The sequence below is a fragment of the Littorina saxatilis genome, linkage group LG6 (genome assembly GCF_037325665.1).
Source record: "Littorina saxatilis isolate snail1 linkage group LG6, US_GU_Lsax_2.0, whole genome shotgun sequence".
Lineage (NCBI taxonomy): Eukaryota > Metazoa > Mollusca > Gastropoda > Littorinimorpha > Littorinidae > Littorina > Littorina saxatilis.
Genome location: NC_090250.1, coordinates 19,594,213 through 19,619,870, shown reverse-complemented (window position 1 = coordinate 19,619,870; position 25,658 = coordinate 19,594,213). Strand labels below are relative to the sequence as shown.

The following is a 25,658-nucleotide window of genomic DNA, read 5'->3' as shown; positions in this document are numbered from 1 at the left end:
GCTTTCAGTTAGCTCTGTCTCAGATGGGTACAGAAGTGTGTCTTTGTTCGATGACTCAGATGTCTTGTTTGAGGAGAGTGAGAATATGCCAGAAACCAAAGAATCAGTTCCGTTGTATCACGCAGTATCTACTCCCCCTTCACTTCAGACGGTAATGTGGCGAAGGGAAAGCAGAACCGACAGACATTCAGCGACAGAAAACCCTGTCACTGTCAGCCTGACGCCCCTGACAAGACCAAGGTTAAGTTATGCTTCCTTCTTGGCATCACCCGATCTGTTTTCCCCCTGAAGGCTTTCCTTACCTTTTGTATTCTTAGTGCCAGGGTTATGTTATTCTTCTGGGAAACACCCGATCTGTTTTCCCCCTGAAATGTAAGGTCTTCCTTTGCTTTTGTATTCGTAATGCCAGGGTTATGTTCTGCATTCTTCTTGGCATCACCCGATCTGTTTTCCAATGAAGGCCTTCCTTACCCTTTGTATTCATAGTGCCAGGGTTATGTTAATTGTTATGCTTCCTTCTTGGCATCACCTGATTTTGTTACCCTCTGCATGGAGGCCATCCTTACCCTTTGTATTTGTTATGCCAAGCCCAAGGTTGTGTTATGTTTCCTTTTTGGATTCACCGCATTTCTTTTCCCTCTGAAAGCCTTCCTTACCTTTTGTATTCGTAATGTATACATACGTCACTGTCACTGTGTGTGTACATTTGTGTGTATGTGTGTGTATTTATTTCACAATGCAATCTTGTGTGTGATAACAGGAAGACTTGATTTGTAATGCCATTGATGCATGGGTGCATGAACATTCTGACAGTTTAATGTGTGATGCCTTAATTATCTGTTGTGAATTTTGGATGCAATGAAAGCGGGTGAAACACAGAAAAAGTGTTGAATAAAAGACAAACAGTTTAAGCTGTTGCCACTATCCTTGTTTGTAATTGTATAAACATGATTTTATCATGATAAACATGATTTTATGTTTCACCTACAGCACATCTCTTTTGTTGTTATTTGTGTGTGTGTGTGTGTGTGTGTGTACGGTGTGTGTGTGTCAGTGTGTGTTGTGTGTGTGTGTGTTTGACATAAAAAAAAAACGACAGAAAGCAGGAGTAAGGAATACCCATCATCATTTTCAGATGACCAGCAAACAACTCTCACTATTTCAACACTTTTGCACATTAAAAATATGGACCTTATAATAGCAAATATCCCAGGCAAACCCAGAAGTAACCCTAACAGAAATCTTCAAACCAAAGAGTGTGCTTACTACATGATACCGAGTTAAGTCAGTGCTTTTAACGGCATAAAAAAATTTGAATGAAAAGACATGGGGGTGAATTTGTGTTGGGATACAAAAAAATTAATGTCTTGATAACTTCTCTTTTTTTTTCTTTTTTTTTTGAAGGGGGGGGGGGGGGGGGGGTGTATGTGTGTTTGCAGAGTTAGTGTCTCTTTTCAAAAAGGATAAAAATACATAAATAAATGAATGGAAACTATGATCAATTCAAACATTTTGCACACCCCTGGCACCGCTTACACATACACACGCACGGCATATGCACGTGTGGTACACTCAGCTGATGCACAGGTTAAAAACGTGCTAGTCATATGACGGCTTACTAGCGTCAAAACCACATCATTAACATGTTTAGCTTATGTTGCTGACTATGCTTGTGAATTTGTTGTGTTATTACTGATTGTGTTTCGTTCTTACTCTGACCAGTTCCTTATTTGGCTGACTGGGAGATTGAGCCTGTTGAAAGATGCAAACAAATGTAAGGCTTCTTTTTAAGCCTACTGTCTATATGATACTTACCGAGACAGTACTATTCTTGCACATTATCTATTATAGGCCGAAAAAATTGGACAAAACGCTGAGTGGGTACAATTATCTCCCATAACCATGCGCCACCGTGGATCCCAAGCACTGTCCGAGTGCTTCCCCCTTACAGGATGTAGGTGGCGCGTCCTCTTTCTTTATGAGCTGCAGACCCTCAAAAAGCCCATAACATATCAAGAGGGGAGGCGGGAGGGAAACTCTAATAGTACTGTCTCGGTAAGTATCATATAGACAGTAGGCTTAAAAAGAAGCCTTACAGTCAATATAACACTTACCTCGACAGTACTATTCTTGCACAGAATACCAGAGTGGTGTGAGGGTGATATGTAGAGTATTAAACTCCTTAATCAAAATCACTTAAATCCAAGGATTAAGATACCCAGGCAATTTTCGAACAGTACTACCGTAAAAGAAAATATACCCAAGAAACATACCTTAGACTGACGTGACCATGCTAGCAACCACTGCTGTGTGGTGAACTCAATGTCAAAGTCCAGGCCACTCAAAGCTTGACTACCACTGAGTCTACGGCAAGTGGCTAAAGCGATGAGGAACAATTAGTCTTAAAAATCAGCAACTTGATACTGATGCCTGCCAGGGGTTCAAACTCATTGCTACGCAGGAGTTTGAGGACCAGAAAGACATCCCCCTTGGGAAATGAAACCCGAGGTTTAGACACCGCTGCATTGCTAATACCCGAAAGGACATTAGCGATGAGGGAGGACCTGATCAAGTGTTCAGTTCTGCGACCAGTAGCGGCCGCAATCGTGGAAGCGATGGCAGATCTGTATCCAAGAAGAGTCTTAGAAGAAAGACTCTTCTTTTGATACACTTCCACCAGGAAGTTGGCCAAGTCCTGTGTTGAGGGATAAAGCGGCTTTATCCCCTTGGACAAGGCGAAGGTGGCCCAAGCTCTCCAGCGTAAGTCGTAGAACTGATTAGTTGATCGCCTCTTAGCGTTCAAGGAAAACTCTACTGAACTCTTGTGCAATCCTAGTGCAAGCAGTTTGGAGCGCACAAGAGCCATGCGGTCAAGCACAGACTCTCTGGACGTGGATGAGGGAGGCATGATCGAGGCTGGAGCAGACCTCCCCCGTCCAGATCCAGAGGTAGAGGGTCTACGTGGGTGAGACCGCGAAGATCTGGAAACCACGGAGCTGTTGGCCAGTAAGGCGCGACCAAAATCAGTCTTGGTCGTTCCTGCAGATATTTTGCCAGCACCCTCGGAATCAGAGATGTCGGGGGATAGGCGTAAGCATCGAGGAGCCTCCACAAGAGAGTGAATGCGTCCAAGTGGAACGCATTCATGTCTCGAAAGGGGCTGACGTACCTGGGAAGCCGAGCGCTGAATCGAGTTACGAACAGATCGATCAGAGGACGGTCCCACCTTGCCCACAGACGCTGTAGAACGTTGTGAGCGATGGTCCATTCTGTGGAGAGAACCTGATCGCCCCGACTGAGAATGTCGGCCAGGGCGTTCAGTTTCCCCGGAACGAACTGGACTGACATCCGGACCTGATTGGTCTGGCACCAGAGCAGAATCTCCTCCGCCAACAGGGAGAGGGACCGAGAATTGGTGCCCCCCTGGTGGCGAAGGTAAGCTAAGCATGTGGTGTTGTTGTCCCCGTTGAAAATCAGAGGGGCCAAGGACAGGCCGAATGGGAGGGCCCGAAACTCGAACACCGTGCCCTCCCAAACGAACCGGAGCAGATGTCGGTACCCCGGGGCCACCAGGATGTGGAAGTAAGCATCCTGGAGGTCCCAGACATGGCCCAATCGTTTGGCCGGATGGCCAACCGGACCGACGAAGGGGTTTCCATCTTGAACTTGCACCTGTGAAGGTACAAGTTCAAGGTGGAGAGGTCCAACACCGGCCTGAACCGGCCGTCCTTTTTGGGGACGGTGAACAGGCGGGAGCAGAACCCCAGAGAAGGCTGAGAAAGGGGGTAGACCGCCTTCTTCTCGACCAACGAGTTCACCTCGTCCTGAAGAGCCTGCCATCTGGCAGGCTCTCGAGGAGGGGGGAACGTCCAAGGTAGAGCGGACAATGGAGGTTGTGACGACAGCGGTAGAGAAAACCCCGACCACACCACCCTCAAGAAAAACTGGTTGGAGACCAGTCTGCCCCACATGCCGCGGGCCCGAAAAAAAGGGAACCGCCGGACGAAAGAGGGGCAACTTGAGGGGGCGTCAACGTAGGGCCGGGACTCACTGAAAATTCTGCTGGCGGGCAGGCGCAGGCTTGCGACCACCCCCCCTGGTGGTGCTGCTTCCCCTTACCTGTCTGAGCACCCTTCGTCTTGCTTGGGAACGCAACAGGCGCCTAAGAGGAGGAAGAAGGAGGCAGTGAAACTGGCTTCTTCTTCTTCTTCTGAGGCTGGGAGCTGGAGGTGACTGTAGCACTTCTCTTACTCCCCGCCGCCGTCGCCGAAGCAGCGAGGCCAACCCTCAGAGAATCAGTGTTCCTCTGGCGTGTGGACTCCACCACAGAACGAACAGTGTCCGGATGAAAGAGGGAAGAAGGCTGAGGAAACGTGTTCCTCAGACTCTTCCTCATATCCGGAGGCACTATAGAAGTAGGCAGAAAATGATCACGGAACAGGGCCAATAAAGTGGACCAGTGTTCCAATGGCCAATTCTGCCGCAGACGTCACGCACGATCGCACGGCATGCAAAGCCCGATCCACTCGAACCGTGTCAAGGACCCGAGTGGAATCGGACTCTGCCCGATTGGGAGGGTCCAACAGTGTGGACAGCGTGCTCATCCATGTCAAGGCCTGTGATTGGGCCTCGACTGTGGAAGAAACGGTGGCCTCAAGATTGTGGAACGAAGCAGAGCTCAGTTCCACCTTCTTGACCGAAGGCACCTCCCCAACGAACACATCACCGTCAGCCCCACCCTAAACACTCGAAGTCTGGAAAGGGAGAGTTCGAGAGTCAAAGGGAAAAGGGAGGGACGAAACAGATTGGACACGAGGAAACAGTGGAGGTGCGCCTCCCGAAGGAAAGCATGGCACTGAACCCGCGTCCTCCCGAGGAACATAGGTCGCGTTTGCACGTGAATCTGTACTCCTCAGGCGATGTGCTGCCGCTTCCACCGTGGCACTTAGACTAGGGTGGAACGCGAATTGCCGGCGGCCGGATCGTTCATAAAACGAGCCGCCGGCAGACGCGGCGTGAGCCTCCCGCGCCCGGGCCGAAGCGGACTCAAAGGACGAGAGGGCGTCTCAGGGAAGGACGTCCTGAAACTGTTCAAACGTCCTTCTAGCTGTGCGAGGACGAGCCTCCTGCCTCTCGTCCTCAGACCCCGGGTCCACGTCCTGTGTGTCAACACTAGACGACAGACGCTTAAGAGAGGCATCCGTGACGTCAAGACGCCGCGTGATGTCTGTCATGTACTGTTGGAAAGTACGAAGCATAGCTTCGGAAGTTCCATCAGAAACCGGCAAGGGTAGAGTTTCAGTGTTAACCTCAGGGCGACCCTGATCCTCCTCCCTATCGTCCTCCGACTCACTCTCCTCTTCACTTCCCGACAACTCCTCAAAAGCAGGAGTGTAGGGAGCTTGAGGGGGAAGAGCCGAAAGCGATGAAGCAGGCTGTGAAGAAACGCCCACAGAAGCAAGAGGCCGCGAAGACCCCTGCCCCAAAGACGAAACGTCTCCAGCAGCCGAAGGGGGAGAAAAACAACAACCCTGCGACTGTTGGGTCAGCCCAGCCAACGAACCCCCGCCATTTATAGACTGAACAGGAACCCATCGGGTCTGATCAGAAAAGAAATGGTCCGGTCCGGTCGGGGGTGCCGATCCGGTCCGGTAGGGTGGTCCGGTCCGGTGCCGTACCATCCGGAGGTCCCGTTCAGCACCGAACCATCGTACCCACAGAAGTGTTCGGGTGGTTAGGTCCGGACGTGGACATACCGTACCATCCGGACCCGTAGGTCCGGTGGTCCGGTATGGTCCGGTTCGGTGCCAGACCATCCAGACCAACAGAGGTGGTCGGGTGGTCCCGCACCGGACCATCCGGACCCGTAGGTCCGGACCCGTAGGTCCGGTACCATCCGGAGGTCCTGTTCGGCACCGAACCATCCGTACGCACAGAAGTGTTCGGGTGGTTCGGTCCGGGCGTGGACGTACCGTACCATCCGGACCCGTAGGTCCGGTTCGGTGCCAGACCATCCGGACCAACAGAGGTGGTCGGGTGGTCCGGACCGGTCCGGTAGGGTGGTCCGGTGTTCCGGTCCGGTGTTCCGGTCCGGTCCCGTACCATCCGGAGGTCCCGTTCGGTACCGAACCATCCGTACCCACAGAAGTGTTCGGGTGGCTCGGTCCGGACGTGGACACACCGTACCATCCGGACCCGTAAGTCCGGTATGGTCCGGTTCGGTGCCAGACCATCCGGACCAACAGAGGTGGTCGGGTGGTCCGGTCCGGACCGGACCACCGGTCCAGCACCGGACCATCCGGACCCGTAGGTCCGGTCCGGTCCCGCACCATCCGGAGGTCCCGTTCGGCACCGAACCACCCGTACCCACAGAAGTGTTCGGGTGGCTCGGTCCGGACGTGGACATACCGTACCATCCGGACCCGTAGGTCCGGTTCGGTGCCAGACCATCCGGACCAACAGAGGTGGTCGGGTGGTCCGGACCGATCCGGTAGGGTGGTCCGGTGTTCCGGTCCTGTGGTCCGGTCCCATACCATCCGGAGGTCCCGTACGGTACCGAACCATCCGTACCCACTGAAGTGTTCGGTCCGGACGTGGACCTACCGTACCATCCGGACCCGTAGGTCCGGTGGTCCGGTATGGTCCGGTTCGGTGACAGACCATCCGGACCAACAGAGGTGGTCGGGTGGTCCGGTACCGGACCATCCGAACCCGTAGATTCGGTCCGGTCCCGTACCATCCGGAGGTCCCGTTCGGTACCGAACCATCCGTACCCACAGAAGTGTTCGGGTGGCTCGGTCCGGACGTGGACATACCGTACCATCCGGACCCGTAGGTCCGGCATGGTCCGGTTCGGTGCCAGACCACCCGGACCAACAGAGGTGGTCGAGTGGTCCGGTCCCGACCGGACCACTGGTCCGGTACCGTACCCTCCGGACCCGTAGGTCCGGTGTGTTCCGGTTCGGTGCCAGACCACCCAGACCAACCGAGGTGGTCGGGTGGTCCGGTCCCGACCGAAACACTGGTCCCGTACCGTACCATCCGGACCCGTAGGTCCGGGGGGTCCGGCAAGGGCCAGAGGTACTGTCCCGCACCGGACCCTAAGGTCCGGTACGGTCCCGTACCATGGGTCCCGTCCGGACCAAACCCGGAGGTCAAGTCCAGTCGGGACCCGTGGGTCCGGTTCGATCCCGACCCGTAAGCCTGGAACGTTCCGGACCCTTGGTCCGGACCATCCGTCACCCGAACACCAGACGCTAAGGAATGGCGTGGGGTCAAGACGGTCCGGTCGGAGGTGTCGGTCTGAGCAACAGAAACAATGTTCCCGTCGCCCTGACCATTCGACAGAAGTACCACGTTCTGTCGAACACCTCCACGTCCAGTAACTAGTCGGCCGGAGCGTTTCAAGAGGGACAGCCACCAGTCACACGGACGTCAGAGGGAACCGTAGTAGCAGTGGTCGTAGGCACGAAGCCTGAAACCCCTGCCCCCACAGGACCGCCCTGAACGGGGTCAATTCGCATCCCAACCCCAGCGGGGAGGGAATTCAGAGACCCCGTCATCTCCTCCGATCTCCCCCCCCCAGGAGGCCGAAACTACTGTCAAAACAGCAGCAGACGACCCAGCGAGGGAGTTCAGAGGAGGACCCGTGTCCCTCCTGGCTTCCACAGCGGTGGAAACCGAGGAGGGCACAGGAGAGGCACCGGAAAAAGAAAGATTTTAATGCCAACTGCACCCGGTGTTCCCAGGCGGTCACCCATCCAAGTACTAACCGGGCCCGACGTTGCTTAACTTCGGTGGTCGGACGAGAACCGGTGTTTTCAACGTGGTATGGCCGTTGGCTGTCAAAACCTGAGTCTCTCCAGTAGCCCCTAGATCGGATTCACCAACCCCCAAAGAGGGTTGGGAATCGACCTGCCCCCGGATTCGAGCCAGGGGGGAGAAGGAAACCTTCCCCCCAGGCTTGAAACCGGGAGGAGCTGAAGCCTGAGACTGAGGGCCGGACAACGGCGTCGAAGGGGGGGAAGCCTGTTCCACTGAAGGAGAAGGAGAAAGAAGCTTTTTCTTTCCCCTCGACCTTCCCCGAACCTTCGACGGCGCAGCCCCGCCCGAAGTCCCAGGCTCAAGCCCAGCCTGTTTGAGCAAGCTCGCATTGAGCTTGCTCAAACAGGCTTTCTCCGCCCTCCCTCGCCGCAAACGCAAAGCGTTTGGGGAGGGAGAGTCGGAGCGCCGAAAGATCCCCTTCTCCGTGCGTAAAACATGACGCTGGGCGCCCGGAGAAGGGTTGCCCCCGGCAGACTCTGGTTCCGTAGAACCAGAGCCCAAAACAGGACGAGACATCCTACCTCGCCCTGTACGTACCCTTAAAGACCGAGAATTAACAAAATTCAAAGAAAATTTAGGTCAATACTCAAGTGAATGCGGCGAAACGAGAAGCAGACGACCGGTCACCACGAAGTAGGACGGGAGGCACGCCGAGTCCGCCACACAAAAACGGAGGCACAAGTTGAAGGAAACACAACGTAGCCTCAAGCCAGAAGTGGAATAACACACAATAATCCAACAGGTGATAGTCCACACAGAAAAGGAGCCTCTTAGTCCAAAATAATCCGGGAGCGTAGCAGAAACACAGCCGGTCTGACACGCGCGAAAAAAGAAAGAGGACGCGCCACCTACATCCTGTAAGGGGGAAGCACTCGGACAGTGCTTGGGATCCACGGTGGCGCATGGTTATGGGAGATAATTGTACCCACTCAGCGTTTTGTCCAATTTTTTCGGCCTATAATAGATAATGTGCAAGAATAGTACTGTCGAGGTAAGTGTTATATTGACACAAGGATTGGCTGCAGGTATGTCAGTTTCAGGTAAAAACTTCTCCATCATCTTATACATTAATGGTACACTCGATATGCATAACCACCAGGCAGATAAGGAGCTACGGTGGCGAAAAACTTGCTACATACCCACAGCTGCATTCAATGCAAGCCGAAAAAGGGCGACGATCGTGGTTCACGAATGCGCCAATGGATTATTGCCCGCAGTTTACAAAACCGGTTTAACCACAACATTTAAGGCCCTCCCCCCAGCTGTCTTAAAGAAAGAAAATGAAAACCATCCAAAATAATGGTACGAATGTTACATTAACCCTGACAGGAGTGTATGGGTTTCATGCTACTGCATACAGAGACGAACAGCGCTGGTTCAGTAGTTGACAATCAGTGAATCACGATCAATTTTTATTTTTTGTCATGCGCTGTTTTGTCAAGGGCTGGTACGGGCCTGCACTTATTGTTTACACTCCCACGCAAGAGATAAGGTAACGCAGCAACCTTATCGCTGTCTGCATGGTCATAATTTAGCACTCAGGAAGTGTGTGTTTTGTGTGGTGTGACTGCATCAGTGCATGATTATAAAATGTATAACAGATTGTTAAATGTAAATTTTAAGTTAGACGCTTTGTATGGCATTAGCAACTGTGACTGTATTGTTTTCAATCAGCCCGAGTTGCAGACCTATGTTGCCACACGAGCACTAGACCTTTTTGGCATCAGAGCAGCTCTCAGTTTATATATTCCGCGAGACATACACTGATACATGCTCTTGGTTAATATTTTGTATGCTTTGAAAGTCGCGAGAACTTTGATCTTCGGCCTTTGCAGCTCTCGCAAGATAGCCGACCAACATGCTTTGCTATGCTTTAAACTTTGCGAGAGCTTGGAATACTAGGGTCTAATACGTTGTGGACACTCTTTCATTGTAAGGTAGGCAATAACTCGAATTGGCCCTGTGTGAGGTTCACAACGCAAATTGAGGGAATCTCAAACAGTCGCTCATCTTTTAGTATGTACGTCACTTCCATGGGGTTTAATAAGTGACTATGCTGTAATGTGTACGCATTTCAAAACTGTCAGTTCGGTAGTCTTTATGAATGTATAGGCTTAAATTGAGAGTATATGGTTTTCTACATTACTTAAAAAGTTAAAGCAGTGTTTGTCATATCACTCAGTAGATGTATGCTTTCTTTTCGATCCCAGATTCCAGTGTGCAGTACACAGTGTGTCACATCACTCAGTGACTATAATGATTTCTTGTCCATAATTTCAGTGACTGCATACAGGACACGGTGGAGCTGTACTGATCTTTGAGCTCCTCACTTTCCCTGTGACGCAAGTTCAGAAATCACAGCACCAGCAGAAGTATACAGCAAATTGAACAACACCTAACAACACACAGGGTTGAGTAAGCGATCTCGGAGAAGGGCAGGATGGACAGTAATGAAGGTAAGGTGTAGCTGTGTTGAAATTAATTTGTGTTTATAATTTTAAAGATAAAAACAAGTCAGGCCCTGCATGTGCAGGCATGATATTTTTATGCCAGTTGGCGGATTTCTGCAATATCAAACCTCGATAACAAAAATGTACTCACCAGAAACAATTCCCAACATGGAACATCAAACATGATGAACACGATTGCACGATTTTGCATTATTTTTTTCCCCACTCAGAAATATTCCTTTCTTCATATTCTTGAGGCAATTTTAATTTTCGAATTTCATAATTTTTTTACTGTGTATTACTGTATACATGGATACACAGGCCTGAAAGTGGCGAGTATTTTACTCGCCATGGCGAGTAAAAACATGTAAATGGCGAGTAGAAATATTAATCTACTTGCCAAATGCGAATAAAATTGCTGAAACAAATGGTTTGTTTGGCGAGTAAAATGTGCTCTCTGGCTAGTAAATTATGAGAAGTACTAGCCAAAGGCCAGTGCCCCATTTTGTGGACTTTCAGCGCTGATACATGAGAATACAAAACAAGCTGATGTTAAGTCTTCATGAAAAAAAAGAGATAGCCAGCAAATGCAGGTCTGCTGGTTGGCTCACGTAAGTGTAGCCTATGCGATGGTAAACTTTGTCTGTCTGTGCGTGCGTGCGTGCGTGCGTATGTATGTATGTGTGTATGTCTGTGGTAGAAACTTTAACATTTTTGGCTAAACACCGAAATACTCATTTCACGTGGTTAATTTTCAAGCACCATCTTCAAATTATTGAAGCAATGATCAACATTGTGTCGGCATGTGTGTAGTTAAAGCGTGTATCCAAAGAAAACGGGTGGTGGGGGGTTTTGAAGGGGTACAAGCAGTTGACTGATTTGTGTCGTGTTTGGCATGTAGACGGCAGGTCAGGTGTCAAGATCAGGTCAGGGGTCGCGCGAAGGATTGTGGTCCAGTTCTCACCTCGCCGATTCGCCGGGGAAGACGATTTCATGTTGTTCGGTTTCTAAGCTCCAGAAAAGTAAATAAAGAAGATACCAAAGGGAGATTTCCTACAATTTGATCTGCACAGCGTGTTTCCAATGTTCACGCGAGGAAGAGCTGTCGAAAGCGCGGCAGTCAGTGTCGATCTTGCAGCCGTATCCCGGTAAGTTCAGAGACAGATCTAGTGTCTCCCACTCTGATAACGTGTCACCTACTGTTAATCCGTTTTGTTTTAATTTCTTTTTATTTCAGCAGACACGGATGTCAAACACAGTGCTAGGCAGTCACCTCTAGTGAAATGAGTTGATCTAAAGTGCCTGTAATGTTTGGATGTCTTTGCTCGTGGTTCGATTTATGTGAATTTCAAGACTTGCAGTAGAGTCTCAAGTTAAGTTTACTCTGCCCGAAAAAAACTGTCCACCATTTACTTGAACATGCAGATATAAGGAAACGGAATGAATCTGTTCTCAAAGTCAAAATGATCACGATTTTTTCCTCAGATTCAAAACATGCACTGTCATGGTTTTGTCTGTACAATTTAGTAAGTCTTAAGTACTTTGCAACAACTTCCTTGAACGTGAAAGACAGTTTTTGAATGCTAGATCTGTATCGCGTTTCATTCCAGACTCGATCCTCTCTTTGATTGTAGATCTACTGTTTGCTGTTTACGCACTATCATATGATTCGCTATGTAACGTTTGGTAAGCTTACCTTGCCACAGCTTTCTTGTCTTTGTTGGCATTTCTGGCTGTGTTGACCGTCAGAATTATTTTAAGAACCAGGCTGCTGCAGTCGACATGTTTCGCATATTGTAGGGTTACCATGCTGCATAGGTAAAGTGGCTTGTATAACCTGACTATTCTGTTTCAAAACACTGTTTATATTTGTGTAGGTTGTAGTCATCATAACTAATCGCATTTTGCCATTTGTTTCAGAAAGGAGGTTAACCTACAACAAGATCGACGCTATGTCAGATATATGCCTCAGCCACATGAAGACTTCCGAATTTAGATCTACTCGGCATGGTGACAAGTCTTGATGAAAAGTATAGGACTGAGGACAGCAGTGGAAAAAGTGCCCACATGGCAGGTACCTAACCTATTACCCTAGTCATTTTATCTGTTTGCCTTCTTTTGAAAATTATACATGGAGTTGATATGATGCGTTAGTTTTAACTGTGTGTGTGTGTGTGTGTGTGTGTGCGTGTGTGTGTGTGTGTGTGTGTGTGTGTGTGTGTGTGTGTGTGTTTGTGTGTGTGTGTTACGGAGTGAGTGAGTTTGTGTTATGTTACTGTTTGTTGATTTCTTACGGGAGCCTTGAAGGCTTCGCCTCTTGTTTATTCATTGCTATAACGTTTACAGAGCTGCCAACTGCTACGTCGCTTTCAGCATGCTACATTTAAAGAGCAATTGCTATGCCAAGCTAAAAATTGATACGCTTAAACAAATAAGGCCAAAAAGAAAAATATGTCTGTGTCCGGTAACATCGCCGAAAAAAATAGGGTTGGTCGGTGGTTTGTTTTTTTAAAAAAATTTTTTTTTACCTTTTTCTTATGTTTTGTTAACGTCTTTTTATTTTTATTTTTTATTTTTTTATACGCTTCCTTAGTTTACTTACAATTATTTAGCACATGTTTTTGACCTAGATATATTGAAACTAAATAAAGTATACTTGACTTCTTTTTTTGTTTTGTTTTTGTTTTTGTTGTTTGTGCGAAAAGCGAAAAAAAACTTTAGGGTCGGCGCTTAAAAATAGGGTCGGTCGGGTTACCGGAAACAGACATATTTTTCTTTTTGGCCTAATCACTAGCATGCAAAAGTTCCCTCTTTGTTTGTGAATGTTGGTAGTGGTACTCATGTTTGCTTTTCACTCCTCCTCCGAAAGCGGCGTATGGCTGCCTAAATGGCGGGGTAAAAACGGTCATACACGTAAAATTCCACTCGTGAAAAAACACGAGTGTACATGGGAGTTTCAGCCCACGAACGCAGAAGAAGAAGAAGAAGCTTTTCACTCCGTGTAGTGGTCACAAAAGGGGCCATAAAACATCGTCTACACTGAAATTCAAAAGTGGCACTGCAGATTCTCTCTAATGGGCAGTTTATGTTCCTGCATTCTCATGAAACTCTATTAAACATGTCTGTTCCTGTGCAAGATGGCATACTAGCCGATGTGGGAACACATTTTAGGAACACCATTTGCTTTGCTGAAAATTGCAAAAAATTCTAAATTGCTACACTTGAGGCTTCACAAGGGTTGGCAGATCTGCTTTTATAGGACTTACAGTATCTGTAGTTTATTTATTGCTGTAAAAATTATATGAATATGACTAACATAACAGTATCTGTAGTTTATTTATTGCTGTAAAAATGATATGAATATGACTAACATAACAGTGTCTGTTGTTTATTTATTGCTGTAAAAATTATATGAATATGACTAACATAACAGTGTCTGTAGTTTATTTATTGCTGTAAAAATTATATGAATATGACTAACATAACAGTGTCTGTAGTTTATTTATTGCTGTAAAAATGATATGAATATGACTAACATAACAGTGTCTCTTGTTTCTGTCTTCAGAAGTGGTGCTGACAGCATCAAAGCGGAACTGTCACGCAGTGATGAGGCTGGAGCGACTGAAGCGTGACCAGATCAACATGATGAACATTCATCATGTGGCAGGGGGACCGTACAAGGGAATCCTCATCAACAAGATAGCCGATGGTCAGTGGCAATATTCAGAATAATATTACATATTTCATCTGTCTGTTAGTGATATTTACGTCTGTAGTACAGTGGAATCCCTCTATAAAAAAACCATCTTAATTTAAGACCCTGGTTTCTCAGATGTTCTGAATCAAAAAACAAGAAAGGTATGTTAATGGAACGTACAAGGGAATCCTCATCAACAAGATAGCCGATGGTCAGTGGCAATATTCAGAATAATATTACATATTTCATCTGTCTGTTAGTGATATTTACGTCTGTAGTACAGTGGAATCCCTCTATAAAAAAACCATCTTAATTTAAGACCCTGGTTTCTCAGATGTTCTGAATCAAAAAACAAGAAAGGTATGTTAATGGAACGTACAAGGGAATCCTCATCAACAAGATAGCCGATGGTCAGTGGCAATATTCAGAATAATATTACATATTTCATCTGTCTGTTAGTGATATTTACGTCTGTAGTACAGTGGAATCCCTCTATTAAAAAAAATCTCCTTAATTTAAGACCCTGGTTTCTCAGATGTTCTGAATCAAAAAACAAGAAAGGTATGTTAATGGAACGTTTAATTATGACAAAACAAAATGTTATGTTCACTGACCTTTAAACCAGCGGTCTTTTAAGTGGACAGACAAACAAACACTTGTATAAAACAGAAAATAAACTTATTTGACAAATTGTCCAGAAACTCGCTCAGAAGACACAAGCGAGACAATGATTAATGACAAAACTAATGACGTAGAAAGCTTGTTCCGTAAATAGAACACAGCGGGAGAGGTCAAAAGACAGAGAGAGAGAGAGTTGTGTGGCATTAGCAACTCTCCGCTGTGAAATGTGCGTACTTTGTGCATCTTTCTATACTTTTTCCTTTTTTTTGTGTGTGTGCGTGCATGTATCTGCTTGCCTTGCCTGCCTGCTTGATATGATATGATGTCTGTTTGCGTTTCAGACATGAACAACGTGGGTGTACCAGAGGCGCGCATGGAATTCATGGCCTATCTGCACAACAGAGACTCTGTCACTGACACTGTCAAGGTTTGTCTTTCTTTCTTTCTTTCTTTCTTTATTTATTTAGTGTTTTTAACGTCGTTTTCAACCACGAAGGTTATATCGCGACGGCAAGGCTTGTCTCTGTCTTAGTATTCTATTACTTAGGCTGGGGGATTCTCCTCGGATCTGCAAATTTCAGAGGAAACTAACCTGATAGTTTATGACTCGCCCGAGTAATCGGTGAGTCTTAGTAATGAGCAGTGTGCGTCTGTATGGGGTTGGGGGTCTTCAAAGGGTATGAGTCTTCATTGGGTAGGGGGGTCCGGGGAGGAGGGTGGGTGGATAAGGGAAACGAAGACGAGTCGTGTAAGCATTTGCTTTCCTTGTTTTGTTTTTGGGAAGTTAATTCCATGAGGATCATAAGTATGCAAGAGGAGTTATTTCTTGTTGCAATTTTGAAAGTACTATCAATATTGATGCTGTCCACAGGATCAGTGGGAACTGAAGTTCTGGTTTGAAGGTGGGTCGGGCGGGCTGTCCAGGAAGAAAGCCTTCACTGAGTACTTTCAGGAGCTGGTCAGCGCCAAGAACCTGCCCAAAAGTAAGACACATCTCCTTTTTCTTCAGTTAGTGTATTGGAATGTGCTGATTCTTACATTCAGGTCAGATCCCCAGAGCTGCCACTTGCTAAACTTTTAGAGAAATAGCTGCGCCAAGCTAAAGGTTGCTACGCTTAAACGAATATTCACAAGCATGCAAAAGTTCCCTATCTTTTTTTTTAGTCCTGGTACTCATTTCTGCTTCCGAATCCCACTCCGTGGAGCTCTAACTTCTTCTTCTTCTTCTTCAGCGTTCCAGAATTGTCTGGTTACGTGTGAGCTCGATTGCCCATTTGGGTTCCCCACACTATACTCTGAGAGCATAGTCAGCTTCACTCCGCTTTCGTTGAGTAGGCATGCTGGGTATTTTCGTGTTTCTTTAACCCACCGAACTCTGACATGGATTACAGGATCTTTTCAGTGCGCACTTGGTCTTGTGCTTGCGTGTACACACGAAGGGGGTTAAGTCACGAGCAGGTCTGCACACAAGTTGACCTGGGAGATCGGAAAAATCTCCACTCTTAACCCACCTGGCGGCAGCAACCGGGAATCGAACTCACGACCTCCCGATTAGGAGGCCGACGTCTTACCACCATGCCACTGCGCCCGTGGAGCTCTAACAAGATGGGTCATAAAACATCGTCTACACTGAAAAGTGGCACTGCAGATACTCTCTAATAGGCATTTTATGTTCCTGCATTCTAATGAAACTTTATTAAACATGTCTATTCTTGAGCAAGATGGCATAAATGCGAATGTGGGAATACATTTTAGGAAATGCTACACTTAAACACCATTTGCAACGCTGAAAATTCCCAAAAAATCTAAATTGCTACACTTGAGGCTTCACAAGGGTTGGCAGGTCTAGATCCCACATTCCGGTGTACAACAGGGCTTTCTCTTTTGGTGGGTCAGGCTCTAATACAGGTCCACATGAGTCAGGCAGCTGATATTGTCAAGGATTTTAGAACATGCTCTAAATCAGCTTGTTTTCAACCTTAAGTTGAAGACTATCCCATTGTAGAAAACTGCAAATTCAAATGTCAACATTGACATGCTTTTCACACATGGCCGTAGTCCAAGAACTGAATAAAGAACCATGTCCAATAATGTCATAATCATCGTATACAAACTTTAAGCAGTTTGGTTGAACAGTAGTACTTGCATCATTTTTTTCGCAGGTAAAGAAAATAGATTGTAGGTAAGACACTTTAATCAGTAAAGCAGGATTTGTTCTTTAAGTTACTTTTGGTGAAACTTGCATTCATTGCTGAAGTTAAGATGGTAGAGGTGTTGTTTCTTTATAAGTCTTTTCCGGCAGTTTCTTTCATGTGCCTCTAGTAGTTGTCTCTTTGGTGTGTTTGGGATTTCCTGTTCATGACTTGTTGTGTTCCTATCTCTTTTTGTTGGCTCTTTTATTTTCTTCTTCTTCTTTGTTTTTCTGAGTTAAAAAAAATAAAAAAATAATGATTTGTTGGAAAGGAGAAAGGGCGGTGGGTCTTCGTGTGAAGCAACAAAACATGATCGCTGGCAAGAGAGTAGAAGTTATTCAGAGGACGTTAAGTGTTAAGCACAACATGCCGACGGTGAAAAAGACACAACATGCAGGCTGGCTGACTGACTGACTAACCATGAAGAACATCAGATTACATCAGTAAAACCATTGGCAGTTACTTTTGACCTTCAATCTGGCAGTTACTTTTAACCTTCAAGATTATCAGACTGGCAGTTACATTTGACCTTCAAGATTAACAGACTGGCAGTTACTTTTGACCTTCAGGTCTGGCACTTGTGCTCTGGGAGTTTTCAAACAGAATGGTTTTGACTTTGTGCATTGTGCACTGCTTTTGTTTATTTGTTTGTTTGTTTTCCAAGAGATGTTCACATGCACAGTGCTTTATTTCAAACAGTATTCTTGGGCTGAACTTTACTGAGCGGGATGTTCAGAAGCCCTGATTTGCATCCCGGATAATTCAGCATCCTTTCTGTCTTTCTCAGTTGACTGGAATGTTTACATGTTTGTTGCATAGATATACTAAAAGTGTTAATTTCAAGTTTTCAAAGTGTAATAGTGTGTTTGACAAATTCTGACCCATGACTGACAATTTATGACCCATGACTGAGTGGTGGATGAATATTGCTGTATTTCTGATACTGTTCAAATCCGTCTTGGTTTTCTTGGAAGAAGTGTGTAAAATTGGTGAATAATGAGTTGTTGGTGTGTGCAGACTACATCGGTTTTATCAAGCGTGCCCTGGTGCTGCTCCAGAAGTCACGAATTATTCGTCGTGTGGAACTGGAGGTGCAAGAGAGAGAGGGCCTCTTCCCCGATAATGAGTTACCTCCCATTAGTAAGTTTCTGTCCTTCCTCCTCCACGTTTGTGTATTTCTTCTTCTTCTTCGTCGTTCGCTGTTGTTGTTGTCTGTCATGTGAGCGTAGATGCGTTGTGCTGCCGTTACGCGCCTGACAAGTCAGGCCCAGCACATCCGACTTCAGCTTGTTTTTATATCAGAGTGTTCGCTCTCCTAGATTGATTGCTTTACCGGGCTGCCGAGTTCAATCTACCCGTGTTTGTGTATTTGACAGAGGCTGTTTGTTGATAATAATGCACATACTTTTTTAGGCTTCGTAATGCACATACTTTCAAAATAACGAACAATTATGCACAGTCATTTTGACATGGTGAACCACATAAAAACATGTTGCTATGATAAACCCAGTACAAACGTGTTGCTATGGTGAACCAAGTACAAACATGTTGCTATGGTGAACCAAGTACAAACATGTTGCTATGGTGAACCAAGTACAAACATGTTGCTATGGTGAACCAAGTACAAACATGTTGCTATGATAAACCCAGTACAAACGTGTTGCTATGGTGAACCAAGTACAAACATGTTGCTATGGTGTGCCAAATCCTCTTCCCCGACCCTAAATAAGTTCAGGTACCCTGATTGTATGCTTGAGTGTGTTTTCCCGTTGTTGTTTTTTTTTAAAATTTTTTTTTTATTAATTCTTTTTTTTTTTTTATTTTGTTGTTGTTGAAGATGCATATTTTTGTATGGTTGATGTTATTTTATGTTGCTGTCTGATGTTGATGTCGTGTACCAAAAAGAAATAAAAACGTGTTAAAAAAAAAAAAAAAAAAAAGTTCAGGTACCCAATTTTACGAGAGAGCACTCTCCGTTATGATGAACCCAATACAATCATGTTGCTATGGTTTCAGAGAGTTTTGTGACAGTGTTCACACCAGACAGCTACTGCTACCAACATGTCCCTGAGGTTGCCGTCAGCAACAAGAACTTCCTCACCTTCAAGGTATTATTTCATTCGTTTTGCGTAGTGTAACAGGTGTGTGTGCTCACATATAAATACACACATACATACACACATGCTTGCATGACAACTGAAAGAGTTTTTCTTTTTGTCAGTTTTCCTTTTTGTATATGATGGTGACATGAACACACACATACACAGACAGACTTCTCTGTTCACACACACACACACACACACACACACACACACACACACACACACACACACACACACACACTTCTCAGTTCACTTTTCACACACATACACACACATGCACACACACATTTCTAAGTTCACTTTTCACATACATCTCCACACAGGTGAGGGCGGCAGGCGAGGGGTACCTGTCGCTGTGTGCGGTGTACGGTGACCTTGAACGCAAGACGTACGAGGTGGTGCTGGGTGCGGAGGAGAACACCCAGTCTCTCATCAGGGACAGTTCCATGGGCCCTGTCAAGGCTCACGCACAGACCGTCAATCTGCTCAGCGAGGACGAGTTCAGGTTTTTCTGGATCTCATGGGAGGTTAGCAAAACGAGTGAATGTTCCATGAGGGAGTGGTTTTTGAAACTGAGCCTTCTTGAATCTTTTTATAACATGTCTCTTGGCTAAGACTATAACTACAAGTCACTAAATGAATAAGTGTGTGCCCATGTGTGTATGCGATTGTTTGTGTTTGTTGTGAGGGTTGGTTATAAAACTCCTGAACAGTCGATACAAAGGAATAGTCTGACAATTTAACTTCGAGGTAAATAGAATAATGTACGATAAACATAAAAATGGATGTGCCACACCCATACAAATGCTTGCAGGGTCACGTGAAACATAAAGATAGATGTGCCACACACGCACAAATGCTTGCAGGGTCGTTCATTTCTCATTTGAGATAATAACATCGTCTATGTCTAGGGTCACGTGATATCGGTGGGTCGCGGAGCCAAGGTCGGCATGCAGGAGTTCTTGCGATGGAGGGTGCCACCAAACCGCCAGTTTCACATCAACTGTCTGGCTGTCTCCACCAGCAGATTGGGCAAGGGGCGCTGGGAGTTTGCCGAGGTCCTGGGTATGTGGTGCACTCCGTCTCCGAGGGTGGGATTCTTCCGGCATACACCGGAATTTTGGAAATCCGGATTCAATTATGGGCTTTTTTTTTTTTTTTTTTTTTTTTTTTAAAGATTCAGGAGTCATGAAATTGTTCAGTCCCACCCATGTGTCTATCTCTCTGCCCTTCCGTCCTTCCGTCCTTCCTTCCTTCCTTCCTTCCTTCCTTCCTTCCTTCCTTCCTTCCTTCCACCAGCAGAACAGGCAAGGGGCGGTGGGAGTTTAACGAGGTCCTCGGTACGTGGTGCACTCTGTCTCTGTGTCCTTTTTTTACATTTAGTCAAGTTTTGACTAAATGTTTTAACATAGAGGGGGAATCGAAACGAGGGTCGTGGTGTGTGTGTGTGTGTGTGTGTGTGTGTGTGTGTGTTTGTGTGTGTGTGTGTGTGTGTGTGTGTGTGTGTGTGTGTGTGTGTAGAGCGATTCAGAGTAAACTACTGGACCGATCTTTATGAAATTTTTCATGAGAGTTCCTGGGTATGATATCCCCAGACGTTTTTTTCATTTTTTTGATAAATGTCTTTGATGACGTCATATCCGGCATTTTGTAAAAGTTGAGGCGGCACTGTCACACCCTCATTTTTCAATCAAATTGATTGAAATTTTGGCCAAGCAATCTTCGACAAAGGCCGGACTTTGGTATTGCATTTCAGCTTGGAGGCTTAAAAATTAATTAATGACTTTGGTCATTAAAAATCTGAAAATTGTAATTAAAATTATTTTGTTATAAAATGATTCAAAATTACATTTATCGTATTCTTCATTATTTTCTGATTCCAAAAACATATAAATATGTTATATTTGGATTAAAAACAAGCTCTGAAAATTAAAAATATAAAAATTATGATTAAAATTAAATTTCCGAAATCGATTTAAAAACAATTTCATCTTATTCCTTGTCGGTTCCTGATTCCAAAAACATATAGATATGATATGTTTGGATTAAAAACACGTTCAGAGAGTTAAAAAGAATAGAGATATAGAAAAGCGTGCTATCCTCCTCAGCGCAACCGCTACCGCGCTTTTCTGGATTGTTAATTTCACTGCCTTTGCTAGAGCGGTGGACAGACGATTTTACAAGTGTACGGTCTTGCGGAAAAAATGCAATGCGTTCAGTTTCATTCTGTGAGTTCGACTGAGCTTGATTAAATGTTCTATTTTCGCCTTACGCGACTTGTTCTTCCTTCCTTCCTTCCTTCCTTCCTTCCTTCCTTCCTTCCTTCCTTCCTTCCTTCCTTCCTTCCTTCCAGCCTTCCTCACCTCAGCTCACTCCATCTGTCAGCCTCCTATTCTGTCTGTTTTATATGTCTGCCCTGTTTAGTGTTTTGACTTGCCTTCCTACCTGCCCATTGTGTTTCTGAGGATGTCAGTCAATATAACACTTACCTCGACAGTACTATTCTTGCACATTATCTATTATAGGCCGAAAAAATTGGACAAAACGCTGCGTGGGTACAATTATCTCCCATAACCATGCGCCACCGTGGATCCCAAGCACTGTCTGAGTGCTTCCCCCTTACAGGATGTAGGTGGCGCGTCCTCTTTCTTTTTTCGCGCGTGACAGTAGGCTGTGTTTCTGCTGCGCTCCCGGATTATTTTGGATTCTAGAGTCTTCTTTTCTGTGTGGATTACCACCTGTTGGATTTTTGTGTGTTATTCCACTTCTGGCTTGAGGCTACGTTGTTTTTCTTCCAACTTGTGCCTCCGTTGTTGTGTGGCGGACTCGGCGTGCCTACCGTCCTACTTCGTGGTGACCGGTCGTCTGCTTCTCGTTTCGCCTCATTCACTTGAGTATTGACCTAATTTTCTTTGAATTTTGTTAATTCTCGATTTTTTAAGGGTACGTACAGGGCGAGGTAGGATGTCTCGTCTTGTTTTGGGCTCTGGTTCTACGGAACCAGAGTCTGCCGGGGGCAACCCTTCTCCGGGCGCACAGCGTCATGTTTTGCGCACGGACAGGGGGACCTTTCGGCGCTCCGACTCTCCCTCCCCAAACGCTTTGCGTTTGCGGCGAGGGAGGGCGGAGAAAGCCTGTTTGAGCAAGCTCAATGCGAGCTTGCTCAAACAGGCTGGGCTTGAACCTGGGACTTCGGGCGGGGCTGCGCCGTCGAAGGTTCGGGGAAGGTCGAGGGGAAAGAAAAAGCGTCTTTCTCCTTCTCCTTCCGTGGAACACGCTTCCCCCCCTTCGACGCCGTTGTCCGGCCCTCAGTCTCAGGCTTCAGCTCCTCCCGGTTTCAAGCCTGGGGGGAAGGTTTCCTTCTCCTCCCTGGCTCGAATCCGGGGGCGGGTCGATTCCCAACCCTCTTTGGGGGTTGGTGAATCTGATCTAGGGGCTACGGGAGAGACTCAGGTTTCGACTTCTTTCTTTTCCGGTGCCTCTCCTGTGCCCTCCTCGGTTTCCACCGCTGTGGAAGCCAGGAGGGACACGGGTCCTCCTCTGAACTCCCTCGCTGGGTCGTCTACTGCTGTTTCGACAGTAGTCTCGGACTCATGGGGGGGGAGATCGGAGGAGATGACGGGGTCTATGAATTCCCTCCCCGCTGGGGTTGGGATGCGAATTGACCCCGTTCAGGGCGGTCCTGTGGGGGCAGGGGTTTCAGGCATCGTGCCTACGACCACTGCTACTACGGTTCCCTCTGACGTCCGTGTGACTGGTGGCTGTCCCTCTATGAAACGCTCCGGCCGACTAGTTACTGGACGTGGAGGTGTTCGACAGAACGTGGTACTTCTGTCGAATGGTCAGGGCGACGGGAACATTGTTTCTGTTGCTCAGACCGACACCTCCGACCGGACCGTCTTGACCCCACGCCATTCCTTAGCGTCTGGTGTTCGGGTGACGGATGGTCCGGACCAAGGGTCCGGAACGGTCCAGGCTTACGGGTCGGGATCGAACCGGACCCACGGGTCCCGACTGGACTTGACCTCCGGGTTTGGTCCGGACGGGACCCATGGTACGGGACCGTACCGGACCTTAGGGTCCGGTGCGGGACAGTACCTCTGGCCCTTGCCGGACCCCCGGACCTACGGGTCCGGATGGTACGGTACGGGACCAGTGGTCCGATCGGGACCGGACCACCCGACCACCTCTGTTGGTCCGGGTGGTCTGGCACCGAACCGGAACACACCGGACCACCGGACCTACGGGTCCGGATGGTACGGTACGGGACCAGTGGTCCGGTCGGGACCGGACCACCCGACCACCTCTGTTGGTCCGGGTGGTCTGGCACCGAACCGGAACACACCGGACCACCGGACCTACGGGTCCGGATGGTACGGTGTTTCCACGTCCGGACCGAACCACCCGAACACTTTTGTGGGTACGGATGGTTCTGTGCCGAACGGGACCTCCGGATGGTACGGGACCGGACCGGACCACCGGACCGGACCACCGGAACACCGGACCACTCGACCGGACCGGACCGGAACACCGGAACACCGGACCACCCGACCGGACCGGATCGGCACCCCCGACCGGACCGGACCATTTCTTTTCTGATCAGACCCGATGGGTCCCTGTTCAGTCTATAAATGGTGGGGGTTCGTTGGCTGGACTGACCCAACAGTCGCAGGGTTTTTGTTGTTCTCTCCCTTCGGCTGCTGGAGACGTTTCGTCTTTGGGGCAGGGGTCTTCGCGGCCTCTTGCTTCAGTGGGCGTTTCGTCACAGTCTACTTCATCACTTTCGGCTCCTCCCCCTCAAGCTTCCTACACTCCTGCTGTTGAGGAGTTGTCGGGAAGTGAAGAGGAGAGTGAGTCAGAGGACGATGGGGAGGAGGATCAGGGTCGCCCTGAGGTTAACACTGATCCTCTACCCTTGCCGGTTTCTGATGGAACTTCCGAAGCTATGCTTCGTACTTTCCAACAGTACATGACAGACATCACGCGGCGTCTTGACGCCACGGATGCCTCTCTTAAGCGTCTGTCGTCTAGTGTTCCCAACCCTTCGGTTGACACACAGGACGTGGAGTCTGAGGACGAGAGGCAGGAGGCTCTCCCTCGCACAGCTAGAAGGACGTTTGAACAGTTTCAGGACGTCCTTCCCTCCGACGCCCTCTCGTCCTTGGAGTCCGCTTCGGCCCGGGCGCGGGAGGCACACGCCGCGTCTGCCGGCGGCTCGTTTTATGAACGATCCGGCCGCCAGCAATTCGCGTTCCACCCTAGTCTTAGTGCCACGGTGGAAGCGGCAGCACATCGCCTGAGGAGTACAGATTCACGTGCGAACGCGACCTATGTTCCTCGGGAGGACGCGGATTCAGTGCCGTGCTTTCCTTCGGGAGGCGCACCTCCACTGTTTCCTCGTGTCCAATCTGTTTCGTCCCTCCCTTTTCCCTTTGACTCTCGAACTCTCCCTTTCCAGACTTCGAGTGTTCAGGGTGGGGCTGACGGTGATGTGTTCGTTGGGGAGGTGCCTTCGGTCAAGAAGGTGGAACTGAGCTCTGCTTCGTTCCACAATCTTGAGGCCACCGTTTCTTCCATTGTCGAGGCCCAATCACAGGCCTTGACATGGATGAGCACGCTGTCCACACTGTTGGACCCTCCCGATCGGGCAGAGTCCGATTCCACTCGGGTCCTTGACACGGTTCGAGTGGATCGGGCTTTGCATGCCGTGCGATCGTGCGTGACGACTGCGGCAGAATTGGCCATTGGAACACGGGTCCACTTGTTGGCCCTGTTCCGTGATCATTTTCTGGCTACTTCTTTAGTGCCTCCGGATATGAGGAAGAGTCTGAGGAACACGTTTCCTCAGCCTTCTTCCCTTTTTCATCCGGGCACTGTCCGTTCTGTGGTGGAGTCCACACGCCAGAGGAACACTGATTCTCTGATGGTTGGCCTCGCTGCTTCGGCGACGTCGGCGGGGAGTAAGAGAAGTGCTACAGTCACCTCCAGCTCCCAGCCTCAGAAGAAGAAGAAGAAGAAGCCAGTTTCACTGCCTCCTTCTTCCTCCTCTCAGGCGCCTGTCGCGTTCCCCCCTGCGGCCCCGGCTTCTCGTGCTCCCAAGCGCAAGAAGAAGGGTGCTCAGACAGGGTAAGCAGCACCACCAGGGGGGTGGTCGCAAGCCTGCGCCTGCCCGCCAGCAGAATTTTCAGTGAGTCCCGGCCCTACGTTGACGCCCCCTCAAGTTGCCCCTCTTTCGTCCGTCGGTTCCCTTTTTCGGGCCCGCGACATGTGGGGCAGACTGGTCTCCAACCAGTTTATCTTGAGGGTGGTGGGGTCGGGGTTTTCTCTACCGCTGTCGTCACAACCTCCATTGTCCGCTCTACCTTTGACGTTCCCCCCTCCTCGAGACCCTGCCAGATGGCAGGCTCTTCAAGACGAGGTGAACTCGTTGGTCGAGAAGAAGGCTGTCTACCCCCTTTCTCAGCCTTCTCCGGGGTTCTACTCCCGCCTGTTCACCGTCCCCAAAAAGGACGGCAGGTTCAGGCCGGTGTTGGACCTCTCCACCTTGAACTTGTACCTTCGCAGGTGCAAGTTCAAGATGGAAACCCCTTCGTCGGTCCGGTTGGCCATCCGGCCAAACGATTGGGCCACGTCTGTGGACCTCCAGGATGCTTACTTCCACATCCTGGTGGCCCCGGGGTACCGACATCTGCTCCGGTTTGTTTGGGAGGGCACAGTGTTCGAGTTTCGGGCCCTCCCATTCGGCCTGTCCTTGGCCCCGCTGATTTTTACA

At 48.1% G+C, this 25,658-nt stretch overlaps 1 protein-coding gene and 1 non-coding gene across 3 annotated transcripts in view; one reads left to right on the top strand and one right to left on the bottom strand.

Moving 5' to 3' along the window:
• Positions 1-7,723: 7,723 nt before the first annotated feature.
• LOC138970071 (5S ribosomal RNA) lies at positions 7,724-7,842 on the bottom strand. The gene has a single exon (XR_011456852.1). It is a non-coding gene; the product is annotated as a 5S ribosomal RNA (ribosomal RNA).
• Positions 7,843-8,832: 990 nt separating this feature from the next.
• Positions 8,833-25,658, top strand: part of LOC138968677 (uncharacterized) — a 34,338-nt gene continuing 17,512 nt past the window's right edge. The window contains exons 1-9 of one of the 2 annotated variants that reach the window (XM_070341277.1): positions 8,833-8,864; positions 10,105-10,280; positions 13,840-13,983; positions 14,934-15,019; positions 15,464-15,575; positions 17,802-17,924; positions 18,801-18,892; positions 19,210-19,413; positions 19,798-19,951. In XM_070341277.1, the coding sequence (XP_070197378.1) occupies positions 10,265-10,280; positions 13,840-13,983; positions 14,934-15,019; positions 15,464-15,575; positions 17,802-17,924; positions 18,801-18,892; positions 19,210-19,413; positions 19,798-19,951 (931 nt within the window). In that variant the 5' untranslated portion in view covers positions 8,833-8,864; positions 10,105-10,264. Of the gene's footprint in view, positions 8,865-9,447; positions 9,762-10,104; positions 10,281-13,839; positions 13,984-14,933; positions 15,020-15,463; positions 15,576-17,801; positions 17,925-18,800; positions 18,893-19,209; positions 19,414-19,797; positions 19,952-25,658 lie in introns of those variants that run through there. The other variant, XM_070341278.1, reaches the window with a different exon arrangement.